Below are 19,734 nucleotides of genomic sequence, written 5' to 3' on the forward strand. Positions count from 1 at the left end.
TTCCATAACTTCAACTTCTGTTTTTTAACTTCTACTTTACTAATCTTCTTTTCTACATTCCCTTTTTGTGATATTTTTTTTATTGTGAAATTTTTCAACTCTGGATGCCTTTGCTTGTATTTTTCTTTGAATATCTTTGTGGCTGCCTTTTTTTGTATCGATTAATTTGCCTTTCGACTTTGCATAAATATTGCACCATATCAAATCTCTCTTTCTTTCCCATGTTCATATTTCTTTTTCATACTTTTCAAAAATCTCTAGGTTTTGTTGCTTTTATTTTTGCAATTTCTCAGGTGCTTCTTTTTCCAAACAGATCAAAGTTTTTGGTCTATATAATGTTTTTCACAAATCTGTAGTATTAGTGAACACAAATTTTTATTTGAAGCTTTTGAGTTTTTCTTGTGGAAGAATTTTTCTTTCCTCTAATTTCTCTCAATCTTTTTATATATCTGGAAATTCTGGGCTTTTTTCATAATAGCAACAATACATAATTTCTTTCTTATCCTCAATAGTACAATCTATTGTATTTATGGCTCTTCTTTGGCCTGTCAGTTTTTATGATTTTTGTGGACTGCTACTTCCTTCTATAACAAGGAGCCATCCTCCCCCCTGGGCCTGGCCCCATTGTAGGAATGTTTCCATATTTTGAGGATTCTACACTGTCATTTTTTCCAGTCCTGACACCACTGCCCCTACCAGTATTGAGCACTTTTTTATCCTGAATCTTGTGCATCCAGCTATCTCTTTTTTAAATTTATGACCTACTTCTGTCCATGATATATGTTATATAAAATACATTGTATATATCAGTGTAGTCTTGATGAGATTTTGTGAAAAACGAGTACACCTTGTGAAGGTACTCACCAAGACTTGAGGATTAATTAAATTTCAGCAATACTACTCTTCTTTGCTTGCTGACCTCTCTCCATTCGGACTCCAAATATGGCTGTTATTTTCATTAAGGATCTCCATCCAAAATCCCACTCTTCCTTATTTCTTGAATTGCCCCCCTGCTTCATCATCACCCCTTTCCACTTTGAATAATTTTCTGCTTGTTTTATGTATACAAGACTTAACTGTGTAGTTCTAAAATATCCCTCAAATCAACTTATTCCACTTAACCGTTGCCCTCTGCCTCTTCCAGATACATCCTTTTAACTCATTAATTACTGTCTACAACTACTCCTCTAGTTGAGAAAAATATGACTGACCTCTATATAAAACCTAATGGACTAAAACATTTTCACTGTTTGTATCTTACTATTTACATCCATAAACACCCACTTCCAATTTTTTAATTTTTGTATCATCATTTGTTTAGTCTCTTCCCGCATATCTTCTGCTGTCATAATAGAAGCCTGTTTAATCCACACTCCTAAATACTTCATGCTATTGTATCTCCATAAATATGAGTATTGTTGAATAAATTCATGTGTTGGCACATAATTTATAGCTATAGCCTCCGTTTTATCTTTATTAATTTTACATGCCAGAAGACTTGAGACCATCTCAAAATGTTCCACAATATTGAGATGTCCTTTTCTGGATTTATCAGGGAAAAAATATCTGAAAATAAAGCCAACTTTTCTTGATTACCACTTGAATTTCGAGTCCCTTATTTTCTTTACCAATAGCTCTAAATATAAAGCAAACAACAAAGGGAAATAAGGACACCCCTGCCTGGTTCCTCTGCTAAGACACAATGTATCAAAGAGGAGCCCTCCCACATTAATTCTTGAATACAATCCTTTATACAACCTTGCACATTAACCTTACTACTGTATCAGAGAATGCAACTGCTTCCATGGCCCAAATCCCAGCTTACTCTGTTGTATGGTTTCTCTGCATCAAGACCCAATAACAGCAGAATGTTCTTACATTCTGCTTCCCTCTGGATCATTACTGTTCTACTAATGTTGTCAAATGTTTGCCTCCTCTCCTCAAAACTACACTGATCCATTACCTATCAATTTTGGCAACACCTCTGCTATTCCTTTAGCTAGTACTGACAAACAGTTTGTAATAATGGGTCTACATTAAGCTGGGTCTGATGGGTCTTTATTGTCTTTAGGTGTTATAGTCACTGCAGCTTTCTTTCAAGATGTTGGTGCTTTACTTCCTTTGAAAATAATTTTAAACAAATTCCTCCAGATCTTTATCACTTTCTCCCCCCCCCTAACTTCCAAAGTTCTACAGAATACCATCGATTCCTGGAGTCTTTCATGCAGACTGATTACACATTACCGTTTTTTATCTCATCTCCTCCTATCTTAACTGGTGAGCCTAATCTACCCACAACCTTAGAAATGCAAGTTTCTCTTAAATATTTCCACTTGTGATCTTTCTTGATTTCTACTGTTCACAGTTTTATATAAATTTTCATAAAATTTCCAAAACATCTCTAATACTTCTACAGGATTTCTGGTTATTTTTCTTGTTACAGGTTCCCCAAGTTTAGCAACAACCCTTTCTACTTTCTATGGCCCAAGTAATTGTGCTAAAAATGTTTTTGTGCTCTAGAATTATAAACAAACAGCTGCTTAATAGCAATCTTTCTAATCTCATACATATTATCAATATACCCTCTTATTTTCTCTTTAGCACTCTACAGTTGTGCCTCTTCTTGTTCTGTGCGGTTCACCTTACTCTGCAATATTTTAACTGTCAGCCCCTCTTAATTTCTATTGCTTCTTAACCATATCTTTCATTTATTTTTACTCTATTTTTAAACTCACTTTCATTTTATCCCACTCACTAGTTATAACTTCCAATGGAATTTGTATCTTCTACAACAACTCTCAAATAATTTCCACTACCTGTTCTCTAAATTCCTTTATTTTTAACAGGTAGGTGAGAAAGCACCAGTGTCTCATTTTAATTCATTATCCTGCATTTTTATCTTAGTTTCCATTAGTACACAATCTCAAATCTTTATTAGGATGAGCGTTGAAGAATTCAATTAAATGTATATGTTCCTGTGAAATATAATTTCTATCAAGTCTGGCCCAGTTATTGTATGTTGGGGAATATGTAAATTCTTTCAGAGTCCCTGCTACTGCATTCACATCTTCCATACCAAATATTTTCATAAAAGTGGTTAGAAAGACCTTCTACATTGCCCACCTGATCATGAAGGGATTCACATCCAGATCTAGTGAGGTCATTGTTCCCCTGTACTCTTCACTTATCAGACCAATGATCGAGTACAATGCCCCATTCGGGATGTATCTCACCCGACATCTGCAGCAAGTGGAGAGACCCCAAAAGTTCCTCACCAAAAGGATAAAGGGACTCCAAAATCTGTCATATGCTGCCAGATTGAAGAAACTCCAGCTCTATTCAGTCGCATACCGTCTGCTCAGAGGTGACATGTGCCTGACATACAAGGCCATGTCCAACCCAGAATTAACGGACATGCTCCACCTCAAAAAATCCAAATCCACCAAAACCACTAGAGCAAGCGACTTAAACCTTAGCACGGACATAAATAGGATGTGCTGGAGGGATAGATTTATCACTCAGAGACTCCCTATGCTGTGGAATAAAATCCCGGTCCATGTGAGGCAGAGCACCTCGCTGGCTCTGTTCAAGATGAATCTTGACCTGTGGATGGGAGATCGTAGGTTTACCCCGGGAATCATCTCTGTGTCACTGCTGGACAGAGGCAGAACAAACTAATGGGCACAGTATTTTTTCATATAAGGGGTGGCGTAAGCCACAAAAATTTGGGCTAGGCTTATAAATGCCTTAGGGCAGATAGCCTAGTATAAACCTATGAACCTATGTCTTCAGAAATCTATCCCCTTTTGTTATATTTTTCCTTCTAGGTCTTCCAGATACATCCTCACTATTGTAAATAAAGCTCCAGTCCCCATCTATAAGTAATATTCCCTGCTGAAATCTGATTATTTCTCCCAACATTTTATTAAGTTCTATAATAGTAGTTTTTGGTGGAATACAAACACATGCTAGTATAATCCTTTTGCCTTTTGAGTATCCCCTTACTAACAAAAATATATCATTAGTTTTTCCTCTTCCATCTCAACAAATAAAAGAATTACTCCCCTTTTCCTCTTTCCCTTATATTCTGCTCAAGATCTATACTGAAATCCTTTATCAAATTCACATGCTCATCACTTTCCAATTGCGTCTCCTGCAGCATTGCTATTCACACTCTGCATTTCTTAATATAATTCAATACTCTTACATTTTTGTCTACAACTGTAAGGCCATTTACATTCCAAAATAATATGGACAGTGTAGCCATTATAAGAAGTTATGTGTCTACCTCTAACATGTCCAAGCTAATGAATGGTAGGTTTAACTTTTATACAGTTGTTTCTCATCTCCATTTGAAACCAATGACATTTCTTAAGACTTTCTCTTTTAATGACAAACCTCAAACACACAAAACTATGTCCATCTTCAAAAATGAACTTTCATTCTCCAAACAGGAATTGCCCCAAATCAACAGTTGCACCCACAGGTACTGCTTTACTTAAAATTCAGGTTACCCATGCTAAAGCATGTTATAGCCTGTGCACCCACTTATCAGGATTGCTTTATGTTCTTATCTCTTTTCACCTTTCAGGCGTGAAAGAACAGCTTGTATTCTTTCAAAAAACATTAACTATTAGCCTTAAGGAAGAGTGCACTGGCTATCTTCAAATAAAACTAAATTATAGACTGTCCTATTAAATGTATTAAGACTGCAAGGGAAGCTGCTATATTTTATTAATTTCTAATAATTTCAGACTAGTTTATTACTCAGTACTTGCCTCATACTTTACATTTTGCATTTTCCTCCGCAAACAATGCTCAGAGCTCTCAAGATTAATTGCTTGTACCTGCAGACTACCCATCTCATTGGAAACAAAAAAAGATAACAGCTCTGCAGATGCACAAAAGAAGTCATAGTCTATTTCACTCAACACAACAAAATGTACACCTGCATTCAGCATAAGCCCTCCTGACTCGTACTGAAAATTTGATAAAGGAAGAAAAAAACAAGCTAATATCACTAAATATGCTAGAAATGTATCAGTTTTCTTGACATTCAACATTTTGTCTTATTTCTTAAGCCTATTTGCTTACAGAAAACACTTGGGTTTAGATTAAGCCGCAGGCATTAATCCAGACATTAATTTATGTAAAAATAATATAAAACATCTCAACTCTCATATAAAATAATTAGTGCACTTTTACACCTCACCCCCACCCAAGCAGTCCAAGATTACAGCATATTAACAAACTTGCTTTTGTCCAGGAATTCTTCTCTTTTTACACTCTAAAGCCTATATTTCTTCGCACTAAAAAGGGTATTTGTTTACTTTAATAGGTTATTAATCACTGAGAAGACTCACCCTCACTCCCACATTTTAAATGCCCCTCACTACATACTACACAAAGCTGCTTTACTATACAACATAGATTTTTATATCATTAAATCTTTTATACAAATACCATTAAGAACAAACATTTTTACTTAGTTACCATTTTTTCCTTTTTAGTGAACTTATAAACATTAATGAGAAACTGGGGTATATACTTTACAGTCCACCCACTAGTTGAACAAAGTCACAAAAAATGTCAATCTTTCTCAGTCATTTTTTTTTTGCAAAGCCATACTTCACAAATGTGATTGATGCTTTATAATCTCACATTTATTCAATACTTTGTGTCACTGGTCATCTTCCTGTTTATCTCCATCTCGCACCATCAGACTCTGGTTCAAGTCCAAGGTACTCCTGATTCTTTTGGTCAACTTCTCTGCCTTTTTCCATCTCATTAGCATTTTCCTTTGGATCACTGGAAAATATTTCACTGGCAAAGTCTCTCTATGAGCTTTATTGTCAAAATAATGTGAGGCAGAGTACTATTCTGTTTCATGGTGCAGTTTTTGTTGGATAGGCTTGTCTATTTCCTCCTTAGCCTGTTCTGCATCAAAAATGCTTTGATCCTCCAGGAAAAATATTCTGAAGACCACTGGATACAGCAGCTTGAATCTCATACCTACCTCTTGATATTCCCTGACTGCTGGGATAAATTTGCTTCTCTTCTCAGTGGTGTACAGTGAATAATCATTTTTCACAAACACCCTATTCTTTCAAATTTTTAATATTTATGCCAAAGTTTTGTCAGGATCAACTCTATGGAGGTATGACTGCATCTTTACTACACAAAGTTTTAGCTTTTCTTGTGTTCTCTCTCTGCTTCTCTTCTGAGTGGTGTACAGTGAATAATCATTTTCCACAAACACCCTGTTCTTTCACATTTTTAATACTTTTGCCTTCTGCCAAAGTTTTGTCAGGATCAACTCTATGGAGGTATGGCTGTATCTTTACTAAACAAGGTTTTAGCGTCATTCTTAAGGCCAGGTTTGGACCATGCACTCAATGTGCCCTTTCAGTTAACAAATCCTGCTATGGAATGCAAGTCCAGTTCCTTTAGTTTCTCTGGTACAGCAGAAAATCTAAGGTTTTCACTCCGTACTCTGTCTTTTAACTCTACCATTTTTTGAAACAAATCTTCAAGAGAAGTCTCATACTCATCCATCATTTTCTTAATTTTAAACTCTTATTTTTGCATTTTTGCAAGTTAATCTGAATAGCTAGTTAAGGAATCTATTTTTTCTAGCCTTTTATTTGATTTGCTATACTCCTTCAGTGTCTCGTTTATTTTAATCAGCTCCAAATAAATTTGATTTATTTTTCTTCTAAATTACTGGAAGCCATGTCTTGTACCACAGCTGAAGCTTGAACTTTTTGCTGAACTGCAGGATTCTTCCCAGCCAGCGTTTTCTCTTCACCTTTTCTAGTTGATTTTCTTTAAATTTCTTCTTTGCTGGCATCCAAGTAGTATGCTTACTAGCCAGTATCAAACTAGCAAAATTACTAGCTCTTATTTCTCAGTTTCATTTTTCACACTGGAGAGTTGAAATTAAGTTGTTGATCAGTGTGCGGCCATCTTTGATGTTAGTATTATCCATCTGGTTACATATAGTATTAAACTGAAATAGTTTTTCCATGTTGGGATTTAAGTTGCACTGCCAAATACTTCACCTGCCACTGCCATAGTTTTAGAAACAAAAGCCTCATTTCAGTATCTTTACATGTGGATTTTTGAAATACATCCCCCATTTTCACTTGCATAACAAAAAACGTAATAATCTGAAAAAATATCCATTAAGAAAAATACTTAATCACTGTAATAAATTTGTCTCTAAATACAGAATACTGTAATAATGGCCAAACCATATTCAAACACAATTTTAATACATTACTAACATAATCATAATAGGATTTAATTCATTCTCCATACACCAGAAAAGAAAGTATTCTCAAATTTAGTGTCCAGTGCCTTGAGATACAAAAATAAGCAAATTCCTTTTAAACATTTTCAGTGCATTTGCTGCATCTTCTTCATACAACTTTCCCACAGAGTTTTAATAAATTCATCACCAAACTCAAATTTCAAAATGTCAAACTTATCTAGTGAAACATTAATATCCTTTCATTTTTCTTGACCACCCATTCAACCTTTTCATCCAAACTAATATTTAATGTAAGCATTTTATATCTTGTTCAATTCCTTCAAATTATTTTGTTCAATAACTGCTACATAAAGCAGTAAACCATCTGCATAAGACAACATTGTTGGATATCACCCAATATTAAAAAGAACTTGTTTCATATTTTTCATATTCTGGATAACAGAATACATACATACATCAAACAATGTATTTAAAGGTCATCCTAGACAGAAACCACACTCCATTCTAACATACTACCTAACCCAAAAAATTCAGAAACACCCGACACACAATAGGTATGTTTATGGCCAAAGCCCAATATCTGCAATTACCAAAATAACAGCATATGTAAAACTAAATCATAAAGTTTGTCATCAACAAATCTCCACATTAACACTTTTCTTTGTTTAAGGATGAATTTTTAACTATAACATTTCATAAACTCCCATGCCTGAAAACTCTTGCACATTTCTATTTACTACATTATAAAGTTCACTGATGTTCTGCAATGTGCAAATTCAGTAATTAAGCAGATCTCCAATTATCTAAATTAATTTTGTTTCTCTTTCCAATTTCAAAAGTGTTCCATAACACTCCTTACATAAAACATTAACATTTATATAGCCATTCACTGAATACTTTAGTAATGAAATGCAACTGCTGTTTTTCAAAGTTTTACAGTCAAAATAAGGAATACCATGCTCTCCCTGAAGAGGCTACATTAACACATTTAATGCTAAAAAACAGCAAATTTAACTGCAAATTATCTGTTTCTACATACTCATGTACATCATCTTTCTAAACTTTTAACTGATAAGAGTCACATACAAGTTCTAAAATGCATTGGTTTTATTTACAATTTACCCTCTTTTACTAAAGTGTCTACATGATTCACTCTCTTTTCCCTGCAAACTCCACATGCACCTTCTGGCTTTCTTCTGTTAAAATATTTTTCCTGACAAATCTAAATATTCTACTTTTCTTTCATTTTCTTTAATTTTTTAATTCAGCCTCTAGTAATAACATATCTCACTTAAGAGTTATGCTTATTACACAACCACATAACATTTCCATATTTGTGTAACTCTGTATTCTTTGCTTTAAATATGCTCCAATTATATTCATTAATTAATTTCTTCAACCGAACCTACCATTTAATCAAAGACCTAAAAATAAATTGAAGCTCTGAATGAGAATTCCAATCTCCATCTAAATATGACTGGGGGTGAAAGTATAAATATTTGCTTAAAGAAGACAGGATGTACCAAAGCACAAATTCAACTACTATGAAACAAACTAATAGTAGGCCACTGTGGTGCAGTGGTTGCATTTTCGCCTCACAGCAAGAGGTTCTCCTGTTCGATTTTCAGCTGGAGTGCCTTCTGTGTGGAGTCTGCATGTCCTCCCCACGGTCGAGTGACGTTTAAAGCCATGCAGGTAGGTGCATGCGTGATTGGGTGTGCCTTCGTTAAAGGTTGGGCGTCAGGCTGGCACATCGGCACCATAAAAATCTACTGCCAATCATAAGTGGACCGGCGTCCGCTGTGGTGACCCCTAACCAGGAAAAGCTGAAAAACATTCCTTTACTATGAAAACAAAGTAATAATTTATGACCTGAAAAGACAATTTGACAGGTGACCTATTCTTCCAAACAATGAAGCACTAGAAAAATAACCTATTTTAGTTACTAAAGAGACCCTTTTATATGTGAAACCCACTGGAAACCTAGACATCAACATTTACTGATTTAAAAAATATCTTTACACATTTTTAACATTTATATATTTTGAATTTCTAGCTTTTCTTTTCATCAAGATGAATTAAAATATGCTCCCAAATTAACACAATTAGTAGTATTTAAACAAGGTTTTACTTATTTCCATAACTTTTTTTACTACTGAAATCATACAAGCATACATATTAATCCTCCATTTACAGAATTTACATCTCCACAACCAATGCCTCTGCAGGGTCTATCATAGTCAGATGCAATATCTTAATATCAAGAGTCTAAAGGAAAAGTAACACAAACATGCAGCAGGCACAAAGGCCCAATAATCCTATTTAAATTGCTTCCTGTACACACTTGTTCAGAAAACATTACTCTACCACCATCCTGAATCTCCTGAAACACAAACTGAACAATGAAGATGTTTATCTTATTTAGCTATTCCCTATTTCTTTCCTACTGCTATCCAGACATTAATTTCATGAATAATGTTTGCATTTTATGTCTACCCCTTTTATTAAGCCTCCTTTTATCTGCTTGGTTTATTATCATTACTTTGCTTTTTCCTGTGACTAACATTCATCTTCTTTTATATCTGTTTACACTTAACAATTTTTTTTCTAAAACTATCAGATTTCCAGGGATACATCCACACAAAGATAAGTGGTACCATCCTGTATTTTTTTTCCTTCTCCAGATACAAAGAAGTAAATTCTACTGTTGCATCTTTTTACTTGATTATCTTTTGGACAATCAACTCCAAAAAGATCAGCCCCCACATTTTGTATATTATTTCACACAGCTTTCCTTTCTATGTCATGTTTTTGCTCACTTAAAACAGTTCTGAATAATAACAATACCCATTTATTAACTAGGTACACCCACTGAATACATAACTTTTAGGGCCAACCTTGGAGCAAGGTCTGAGTAAGTGATTTGCTAAAGGTCTCACAGTAGGCAGATGAGGGCTGAGGGACTCTATCCCTGTACCACAGGAACTACATTTTGCAGACTTAACCCTCTGCACCAACAAGTTTCACCTGAAAGTACCCAATTCACTACATATAGAAAAACAGCTATGGCTGCCCAGCACAGAAGAATATTTACATATCACAAATGATTATTTTCTAATCTCAAATGTATAAACCCTTCCCACCGCCAGTCCAAATACCCATCTTTTACTCCAATGAAAATCATAAACCATGAAAAATAACTACAGGTCCCTCTGTTTTTTTTCTTGTGCACAACTATCTGAATAACTGATTCCATCTCTAAACCAAAGTACTTCATAGTTTCTGGGGAGAAACATGCAAGTGCTCTCGCTTGGGGAAATCAGTATATCAAGCAGAACAACCACTTCCTTCCAAATAATCTATTGGCACCCCAGTTTTAGGTAATCAAACCAAAGTAAAAGCCTCCGTTATCCAGCATATTCAAATTTCCTCTTCCCTCTTCTCTCATCTGTAGAGCAGCGCATCTTGAATCCTCCTGCCTCTGCAAAGGAATGTGATGATCCTTAACCCACAGATGATATTTCCTGTTCCTGCAACACTCTGGTCAAGGCCAGTGAACAATTATGATCTTCTGAATTTGATAGCATTCTAGGTGGTGAAATCTTTAACTGAACTTTTAAATCCAAAGTGAAGTTATGGACGTCTATCAAATTAATATTTGCTTCAGTTTTATGAACTACATCTGACTATAAATTGCATCCATCTTCATCACCACCACCATCACTAAGGTGTTCTTCTAGAGAACACATTTGTTGGGTACTCAAACCTCACTGATCCAAATTCAAATCACAAAGATTTTCTGTAGTCTATCCACAAACCTCAAAACATTACAACCGACTTGCTGTTATCTTGACATACCAAAATGGTATTGTAGCTACATAGTAGGGAACATCCCTGCCACCCTGACTAAATTCCAAATAATTAGTGTGAATACCACCTTGGGTCTCCACTGAAGAGAGGTTGCTGGCTAAGTGGGACAAACTCAGTCAAAAATGCATACATATATGCATGCATGAATGAATGAATAGATGAATGAATAAATAAATATATAAATAAATACAACAAATGTGCTGCTAAACCTAACAGAAAAGTTTCTTTAACACCTTTGAACTTCTGTACAAGTGTAATGTAGATGACACATATGGAGTTCAATCTCTTTTTCTCAGCCTTATATAAATTTTGGTACAAGAAAGTATCTTTGCAACAAAAGTTTATTACTTTGATTTTTCTCTAATAGCTCCACTGTTAGTTTGTTGTTTAACTTCTCGGTGTATTCTTTGTTTCCCTAATTCTGCAGAATTAATCATTTTGTGTTATGGCAAAATGAAGTACTAGATTTATTTCTGCAAACTAACTTGACACTCTGCTGTTATCATTAGAAGAGCTTTCAATTTACCCCAATGTGTTCTGGGCCTCTTCTAAAGATTAGGATTTTTTGTAAGCAACTCCTCTTATTAAAAATAAAGTAAAAACTAATCATGTAAAGGAAATCTCTTGAAAAGACAAACAAATTAATTATCACAGCAGAACTCATTATGCAGACATAGGCAACTTAACATAACATTGCTTTTGTGAAAGACAGGTTATGTACCCTGAACCTACTAAGCTTCTTTGAAAAGGTTACAGGGGTTGTAGACAGTGATCATTATGTGCAGACTACTTATCTTGACCTGACCAAGGCTTTTGACATTATTCACCCATGTTGGTACTACTGAAAAATTAGACAAGCTTAATGTAAATCCCTGTGCTGTATGCTGGATTGCAAACTGGCTATCCAACAGATCCCAATTTGTTAAAGTTGCTGGTTCCCTCTCTGAATGTAAATTTCTAACTAGTGTGGTGCTACATGGATCGGTTCTTAACCCTTTCCTTTTTGGCATTTATTTTGCAGACATTCAAGCTGATATTCTAAAAATGTGGTTGACCAAGTTGATGACTGCAAACTGGGTACTGTTACTTCTCATCTACTGTGCATCTAAAATGGTCTCCAACTGAAAAAAAAAAAAACGCAGCACAGTAGCGTTTATCAAATGGGTTGGTCTCATCTCATATGTTATAAATAGTACACCTCTTCAGACAGAAGGGTTATGACAGACCTAGGTACTTTTTATGGGTAACTCACTCTTTCATTTGATCATGTTTCCACCACAGTCAGGAAATCCTTCTATCTGGCCCATTTAATTTCCAAAGTAATATCTTCAAGATCCAAAGAAGTCACTAACACTGTACTCTTCCCTTATCAGACTCATCACAGAATACAATGTCCCCGTTGGCATGTAGAAATCTAAGCATAACACTCAACTGGAAAGGATGCAAAAGATTTCTAAACAAGAAAATTAAAGATCTTAAATCCTTCAACCACCTGGATAGAATAGCATGACTCTCCTTATAATCAGCAGCCTACAGGTTGCTGATAGGTGACCTATTCCTCGCTTTTTGAGCCATGAAAGATAAATTCCTATCTGACCTCCTATTGTTTTGCTTAACTAGTGACTCTACAAACACCTGCACTAAAGACATACATTTACACCAACAAATAAACAAGATGCACTAGACAGAATTTCCAAATTCATATATTCCTAGCCTATGGAATAAGTTACCACTACAGGTCAAACAAAGTATACTAGTCTTGATGACAAATTTATACCAGTGTTGCCAGGTATGGGCCTGGTCAATTTGAGAGGTGAGGACTATTAAGTGCTTTAAAAAGGTGGCAAGACATTTTAAGTCTATCTGTTTAAAGGTGTACATAGCTAGGCATTTTATGGTCCAAGTGATCACTTGTTTAGTATATTCCTATGTTCTTATGAGACTGTCAACAATAGGAAATTCTGAAGCTTCAGCAAGAACTCAATTTTCTTAATTCACATTTACCAAGGAATGAAACAAAAAATGTCTACCTTTTCTGAGTGGGCTCTTCCTTCTTCTACTTGGCAAAAAACAGCAATCCTTATACTTATAGTATCAACAGAAGCAGACAGTAAACAAATTATCATACCAAGGGAAACTAATACAGAAATGTTATTTTACAGATAGCATATGTCCTTTCCAACACCTGAGTAACTTAAGATTTTCTAAATAATTTGCCTCCTACAAAAGTTATCTTCATATTCTTTGTGTTTCCAGAGTCTAGATTTTTTTTATTTACAAGCTTTAAAAGTAATGAAAAATAAATCCAAGTTGCTGAGTTCTGGTGACTTTTCTACCATTTTCAAAATCTCTGCAATCCAGTTTACAAACTTTCTAGTTATGTTATGTAGTTTTACTTACATGAATTCAGTTCATGACTTACATATGAATAGGTCTAATACAATTAAAATCCTGAAGCAGAATACAAATATTTGTAATCCAAAAAATTACCAACCCATTGCATTTGTAAATCTGGACTTCCTTCCATCAGACTAACACTAATCTTCAAAATACAGTTGTTTCATTCTAATCCATGTTACCTTCAGGATGACCGATTTCAAGACTTATCTTTACAGATCAACAGATAATGTCTTTGCCTTCACATACACCTGCTCCTGTTTATGTTGAGGCCACAGATCTTTTTAATGCCCATGACAATGACTGATTTTATTTAGTCAATTTACTCGGTAAATTCAATTTCCTAGTTAAATTTACAGACAATACCCAAATCATACACTAAAACTTATCCGCTCTTGTTTTCATCTATAGGTATTTATTATGACCCAATGTTAAACAAATCTGATTCTAAGCAACAATTACCCTCTCTGTACCTTTAATATGCATACATTAACTGTTCTTTGACCTACAACTTGTATTTTATAACAAACAATTTCCAGTTACAGCATTTGCTTATTATGAAACTACTTATTTTATTTAATTAGTTAGTTTGACCCCTAACCGGGAAAAGCTGAAAGACAGCAACAACCAAGGTAGTACACGGATCACAGTAGACCATTTGTAGGCATAGCCCTGTTATCTTATCTTCATATTTTGACATTCTTCCGGTCTTAAATTACTGAAAAAAATTCCCCTGGTCTAACTATAAACATAAAATAAACATGGGTTTATTCTCAAAAATGTTACAGTTTATTTATAATCCTCCTTTTTGTGCTCAATTAATTGTGTCCATTCTCTAAAATATTTTGGTTTTACTTTTTCCTCAAGAATACTCTATCTAGATGAATTCATATATCATCAATACATGGAAGTAACGCAATACTACAATTTCCTTTGTTTCAATAAAGCTGTGTCCTAATGTCTAATATGTTCATGGATTGTCAAGCTTAGCTGTTTGCAAAAGTTTTTTTTTCTGACAACCTTTGTCAGGAAAAATTAAAATGAAGTTGGCCTCCAAAAGATGTAAGAGTTACCTATGAAAATGTATCAGTACCTAAACAAAATGCAGGTCTCAACATTTCTGGCTTTTAGACTTTTATCTTTACTAACCAATATTGAGATTATCTAAACTAAACAAGTTGATCTCATTTAGTCAAGTTAAGCACTTATTGTCTCCCTTTTGGTTAATCATGTGGTCAAATTTCTTTAAATAAAAAAGAAAAATCATAATTTAATCCTCCCATTATTAACATCATTCTAAAGATGAAGCTTTCAAATAACTGTTCAAGATTCACCAAAATGATGAAAAGGTTAGATTTACTATAAATATATTTAAGTCGTCAGTCTCCTGCAAGCAATGAAAATATTTAAGCAAAATCATTTTCATTTCCTCTTTTTTCTAAATAATGTCCAGTTGATTTTTATGATCAGGTTATTCTCATTCTTAAGCAGACCTGCCATAAAATAATTCTCTCTTTGGCTATCTACTAATGGTCAATTCAATCAGCAACAATCTTAACAATTTATCAATATATAAAAGCCCCCTCAGTTTTAGAGTTAAACTAATCTGGATGCTAAGGCTTATTCCACTGTAAAGTTTATGTATGGAAGTAAACGGATTGAAAATCATCACACATTTCACTAAATTGTTTTAACGCACAAACCTTTATCGCATACACTGCATAAATAAATCTCATCAAACTGTCCACATATGTTCATGGGTCTAACCTTACATTAAATTTTGTAAAGACTAGAACAGCAATCTGTTTTTATAAGGCTGCTAAACAAAACTGGGATCATAAAGTTAAAAGATCAATAGCTAATAAAATTGTAAATATAGTTAAATTGTTTCCAAATTATATTAGGTTATTTTCATTCATTTTCTGATCCTGAGATTAAAATTTTAGTAGTAATATATTCTGCACTCATAAAATATTAAATATCCAACACATGGATTACTTTACAGTATATTATGAGTACCTCAATGTCTATGCTTAACTAGTTAAAGCTCTGAAACTGAATCATAAATTTAATAGTAAAGAAAAAGCGTAAAATATCTTCACTGGGAAAAATGCATCCTAAAGCTATCCTTGCCTGTTTCGTAAAGATAATGATATTTATTAAACTGCATTTGAGTTATAGTGTTATAGAATGATATAAGAATTTATAACCTCCTAATAAAATGCACTGATTGAAGCATTTAGAAGTTTCTATTATTTTTAAACATTTTTGTGTCTACCAAGTTTGACGAGATTCCACTACTGAAATTATTGATCTGGATTTTATTTCACTTGGTGCTCTTACTTGCAATATTGATCCTTTTGCGGGTCAATAACTCAAATACACTTTAATAATCATAAATTTGCAATCTACTAGTGTACGGTATTGCTTAAATTTCAATAAACAGTGCTTTTCATAAAAAACACAATGAGAAATGAGCCCTTACAATGGCACGTCAAGTGTATAAAAACTCAGCCTACCTTTGACAAAACCTATGACTGTGTAAAAGACCATCTGGCATGAAGCACTCTTTCCAGCAAAAGAATCACACTCATACTCACATACTTACAACCAATTGTGAATGCTTTCATAAACGTTATTCCCATAGTTCATAATCACTTTCCTTATAATAATAATATGCTCCTTTGACTCACAGGTTATGGAATACATGCTTCAGACAAAGTATACAATGAACAAACGATTGGAAGCTACTGACCAGATTGTCCCTGCTGCTGTAGTGAACCATCCACCCTTCCTTCACCATAGTGCTGCTCTTCCTCTTTGTGTGCTTGATGGACTGTACTACTCGCATCAGCGGGATGTTATTGCTTGTAGAAGGACTAAACAATGCACAAAAGAAGACCACTGTTTATCACTCTGTTCAACAAACTGGCATATACTTACTATACTTTTTTTTCAGTCTTTCTTTTTTGTGGTCAAGTGCTTTACATTAAGCAGACTCCACTACAAAATAATTAAAAGGTGGTAGTGACAGCATTAAAAAATAAACAAGCAGCTGAGGTTTAACAGGTGCAACATGTCAAACTAATTTATTTTTCAAACTATTACTTTTAACATGTCACATTTTAAAATCATCTGTAGTTAAAAACAATCCACAATTGTTACCATTACTTGCAACCTTTTGTTTACTAAAAACACTAACTAGCCCAAAAATGTACTGTTTTGTAAGTTGTACTTACCTATAACACTGGATCTTTGAATTCCTCATTGCTGCAGTAGTCTGTAGTCTATATGGGTTGTGCCTTGCCTAAGCCACACCAACTGGACAGCTTCCTAAAAGCTCTGTCTTAATGAAACAATCTTCACTCTGACTAATGATTGGTCAGCCCTGTGGAAGGAAATCCGTAGTCAAGAGTGAAGAATTCTTCAGAATTTTCTTATACAAAAGTTATGAAGGAGAGTACTCATGAATCACTAAATCATTTAACAATAAATTATTTTATATCCCAGCAAATAAGTATACAAAAGCAGTGAGAATGGAGGGCGGGTGCAACTGCTGCAACAATGAGAATTCGAACATCTACTGTTATGGTTAAGTGCAACTTATACAGCCATACTGTGTTCATCATTCCCATTGCTGCAGTAGCCTTTAGGTTATAAGGGTGGATTACCAAAGCCTATCCAAGCTGGGAGGTGGAAGAGGAAGGATATGGATCCAGGAGTCTCTGGAGAAGGGTCCTAGCAAAGCCTGTCCTGGATCATGAAAAATAATCAAGTTTGGAATGCTTAGTAAAGTTATGCACCGAGGACTATGTAGCTGCCTCTACAATAAATATAGAGTCCACCCCTTTCCAATACAGCATTGAAGAGGTGAATCTCTAGTAGAATGAGGCTTTATACTGCCTGGAACAGGTTTACTTATGATGGGAATAACAGAAGGCAATGGTGCAAGATAACCATCTGGAAATAGTCTTTTTTTAAGGTTTGTTGTTTCTTTGTCCCAGTGTAACAAATAGCTGATCTGTTCTTCTAAAGAAATTACTTCCGTCAAGATAGCACTTGAGCTGACACTGAATGTCAAAAGTAGAATCTTTCCACCATAGTTCTGAGGATCTGGATGAAACACTGCAGAGACCAAGGGCACCATTTAAAGTAAACTCTGAATCAACTTTGGGCATAAATGAAGGAATTGTTCTTAATGAGATGGCATCTCTGTGGAAGACCAGCCAGGGATCACCAACCATGACAGCTTACAAATTTGTACATTCCAGAGCAATGAGAACAGTCTTCCATGTAATGAACCTTTAGCTTGCTTAATGAGCAGACTCAAAAGGAGACATGGTTAACTTTTCTAGCATAAACATAAGATTCCACGAAGCAGCAACTGTTTATGGGCAGTTCTCAGGTGTAAAACTCCTTTCAGATGTTTTACTAAAAAAAGAATACCATCAATGGGTAGACATGCTGAAATGGCAGCCAAGATGTACCTTGACAGGGGAATAAGAGGCCAGATGATGGCTTTCCAAGATGTATGCACGCTATCAACAGCTTAATGTCAGCTCTCTCATAGTGCAAAAAAAAAGAAAAACTGGCCAGGAACTCTGTCACTTTAATTAAATTCAGATACTGGCTAGTAAGTACACTGCCTGGATGTTAGCAAAGAAGAAACTAAGCCCGAAATAAAATCAACTAGAAAAGTTAGAGAAAACACTGACTGGGAAGAATCCTGCAGATGTTTAGAAAAAAAGGCAGTTCAAGCTCCAGCTTTGGAGCAAAATGTGGTTTCCAGTAATCTAGTGGAAAAAAATAAGTCAAATGTGCTCAGAGCTGATTAAAATAAACAAAACACTGAAGGGGTACATCAACTCGAATAATAAATGGTTGGAAAAATGGAAGAAAGTTTAAACAGTTATTCATATGAGCTGATAAAACTGCAAAATGTTGGCTGAGTACGAGACTGCTCAAGAAGAGACATTTCAAAAAATGGTAGACTCAGAGCACGTAAGGAAAATCTGAGATTTTATGCTGTACCAGAAAAACTAGAAGGAACAGAATGCATTCATTTTTGAAGGCACAAAGAAGCAGCTGGACTGGTACTCCACAGCAGGGTTTGTTAACAGAAAGGGCACATCATGTCTATGTTCCAAACCTGGCCATAAGAAAGCAGTCAAGACCTGTATTAGTAAAGATGCAATCCTACCAGCCGAAAGAATTGATCCTGACAAAACCATGGAAAAAGGACAAAGGATTAAAAGTTGGAGACAGTATAGTGTTTGCAGAAAATGATTATTCACTGCACATCAGGCATAAGAGAAGCAAATTTATTCCAGCAATCAAGGAATGCCAAGAGGTAAGTGTGAGACTCAAGCTGCTGTACCCAACTGTCTTCAGAATATTTTTTCCTGGAGGATCAAAATCATTTGTTGACGCAGAACAGGTTAAGAAATGCAAAACTTTGCCCAACAAAAAGTGAGCCATCAAGAGAAAGGGATTCTGTTTCTCATTCTGATAATAAACCACATGGAGAAAATTTGCCAGTGAAACATTTTCTAATGTTCCAAAGGAAAATACTTGAGACAGAGAAAAGCACATGAGTTGACTAGAAGAATTGGGAGTACCATGCAACTGAACTGGAGTCTGGAATTGGGAGAAGGTGGTGAACAGCCAAAATTCTGCTAACATGGAAATTAGTGAATAAATGTGAGATTGCAAAACAAACACATTTATGAAACATGGTCTTAGAAGAAAAAGTGGAAAAATTGAGTTTTGTTGACTTTGCTAACTTGTGCAGAATTGAAAGGCATTTCCCTCACTTCATGTCATTAATGTTTGGAAGAACACCAAGGGGAAGGGAAGGTGAATGAAAGGATAATTGTAAGTAAAACAATATTTCTATAAAAGTTTTCATGATATAGACTACAGATTTTATAATAAAGCATACTTAGTTATTGTATGTGACAAAGTTACTAAAAGTAAACAGTGCCTTTTTCTCTTTCTTCTTTTTCAGTATTAAGAAATTTAGGCATTACAATGGAGAAAGAGGAAAAAGGATAAGACAAAATCATGTTTAAGTTAAAAGACTGTAATCTTGGGTTGCTGAGTGGAGGATGAGGTACAAAAACACAAATATTATATACATGCACAAGTTAGCAAAGTCATTGCTGGAGCCTTCCTGTGTCCTGAAAGAGTGCTCT

At 34.8% G+C, this 19,734-nt stretch overlaps 1 protein-coding gene across 2 annotated transcripts in view; it reads right to left on the reverse strand.

Moving 5' to 3' along the window:
* Window positions 1-19,734, reverse strand: part of LOC122805884 (serine/threonine-protein kinase D3) — a 2,410,388-nt gene that overhangs the window by 752,374 nt on the left and 1,638,280 nt on the right. For both annotated transcript variants that reach the window (XM_044076135.1, XM_044076141.1), the window contains exon 9: window positions 16,296-16,419. In XM_044076135.1, coding sequence (XP_043932070.1) covers window positions 16,296-16,419 — 124 coding nt within the window. The remainder of the gene's footprint in view (window positions 1-16,295; window positions 16,420-19,734) is intronic.

This window comes from Protopterus annectens, chromosome 1.part1 (assembly GCF_019279795.1).
Source record: "Protopterus annectens isolate FY-2018-M chromosome 1.part1, PAN1.0, whole genome shotgun sequence".
In the NCBI taxonomy this organism is placed as follows: Eukaryota; Metazoa; Chordata; order Ceratodontiformes; family Protopteridae; genus Protopterus; species Protopterus annectens.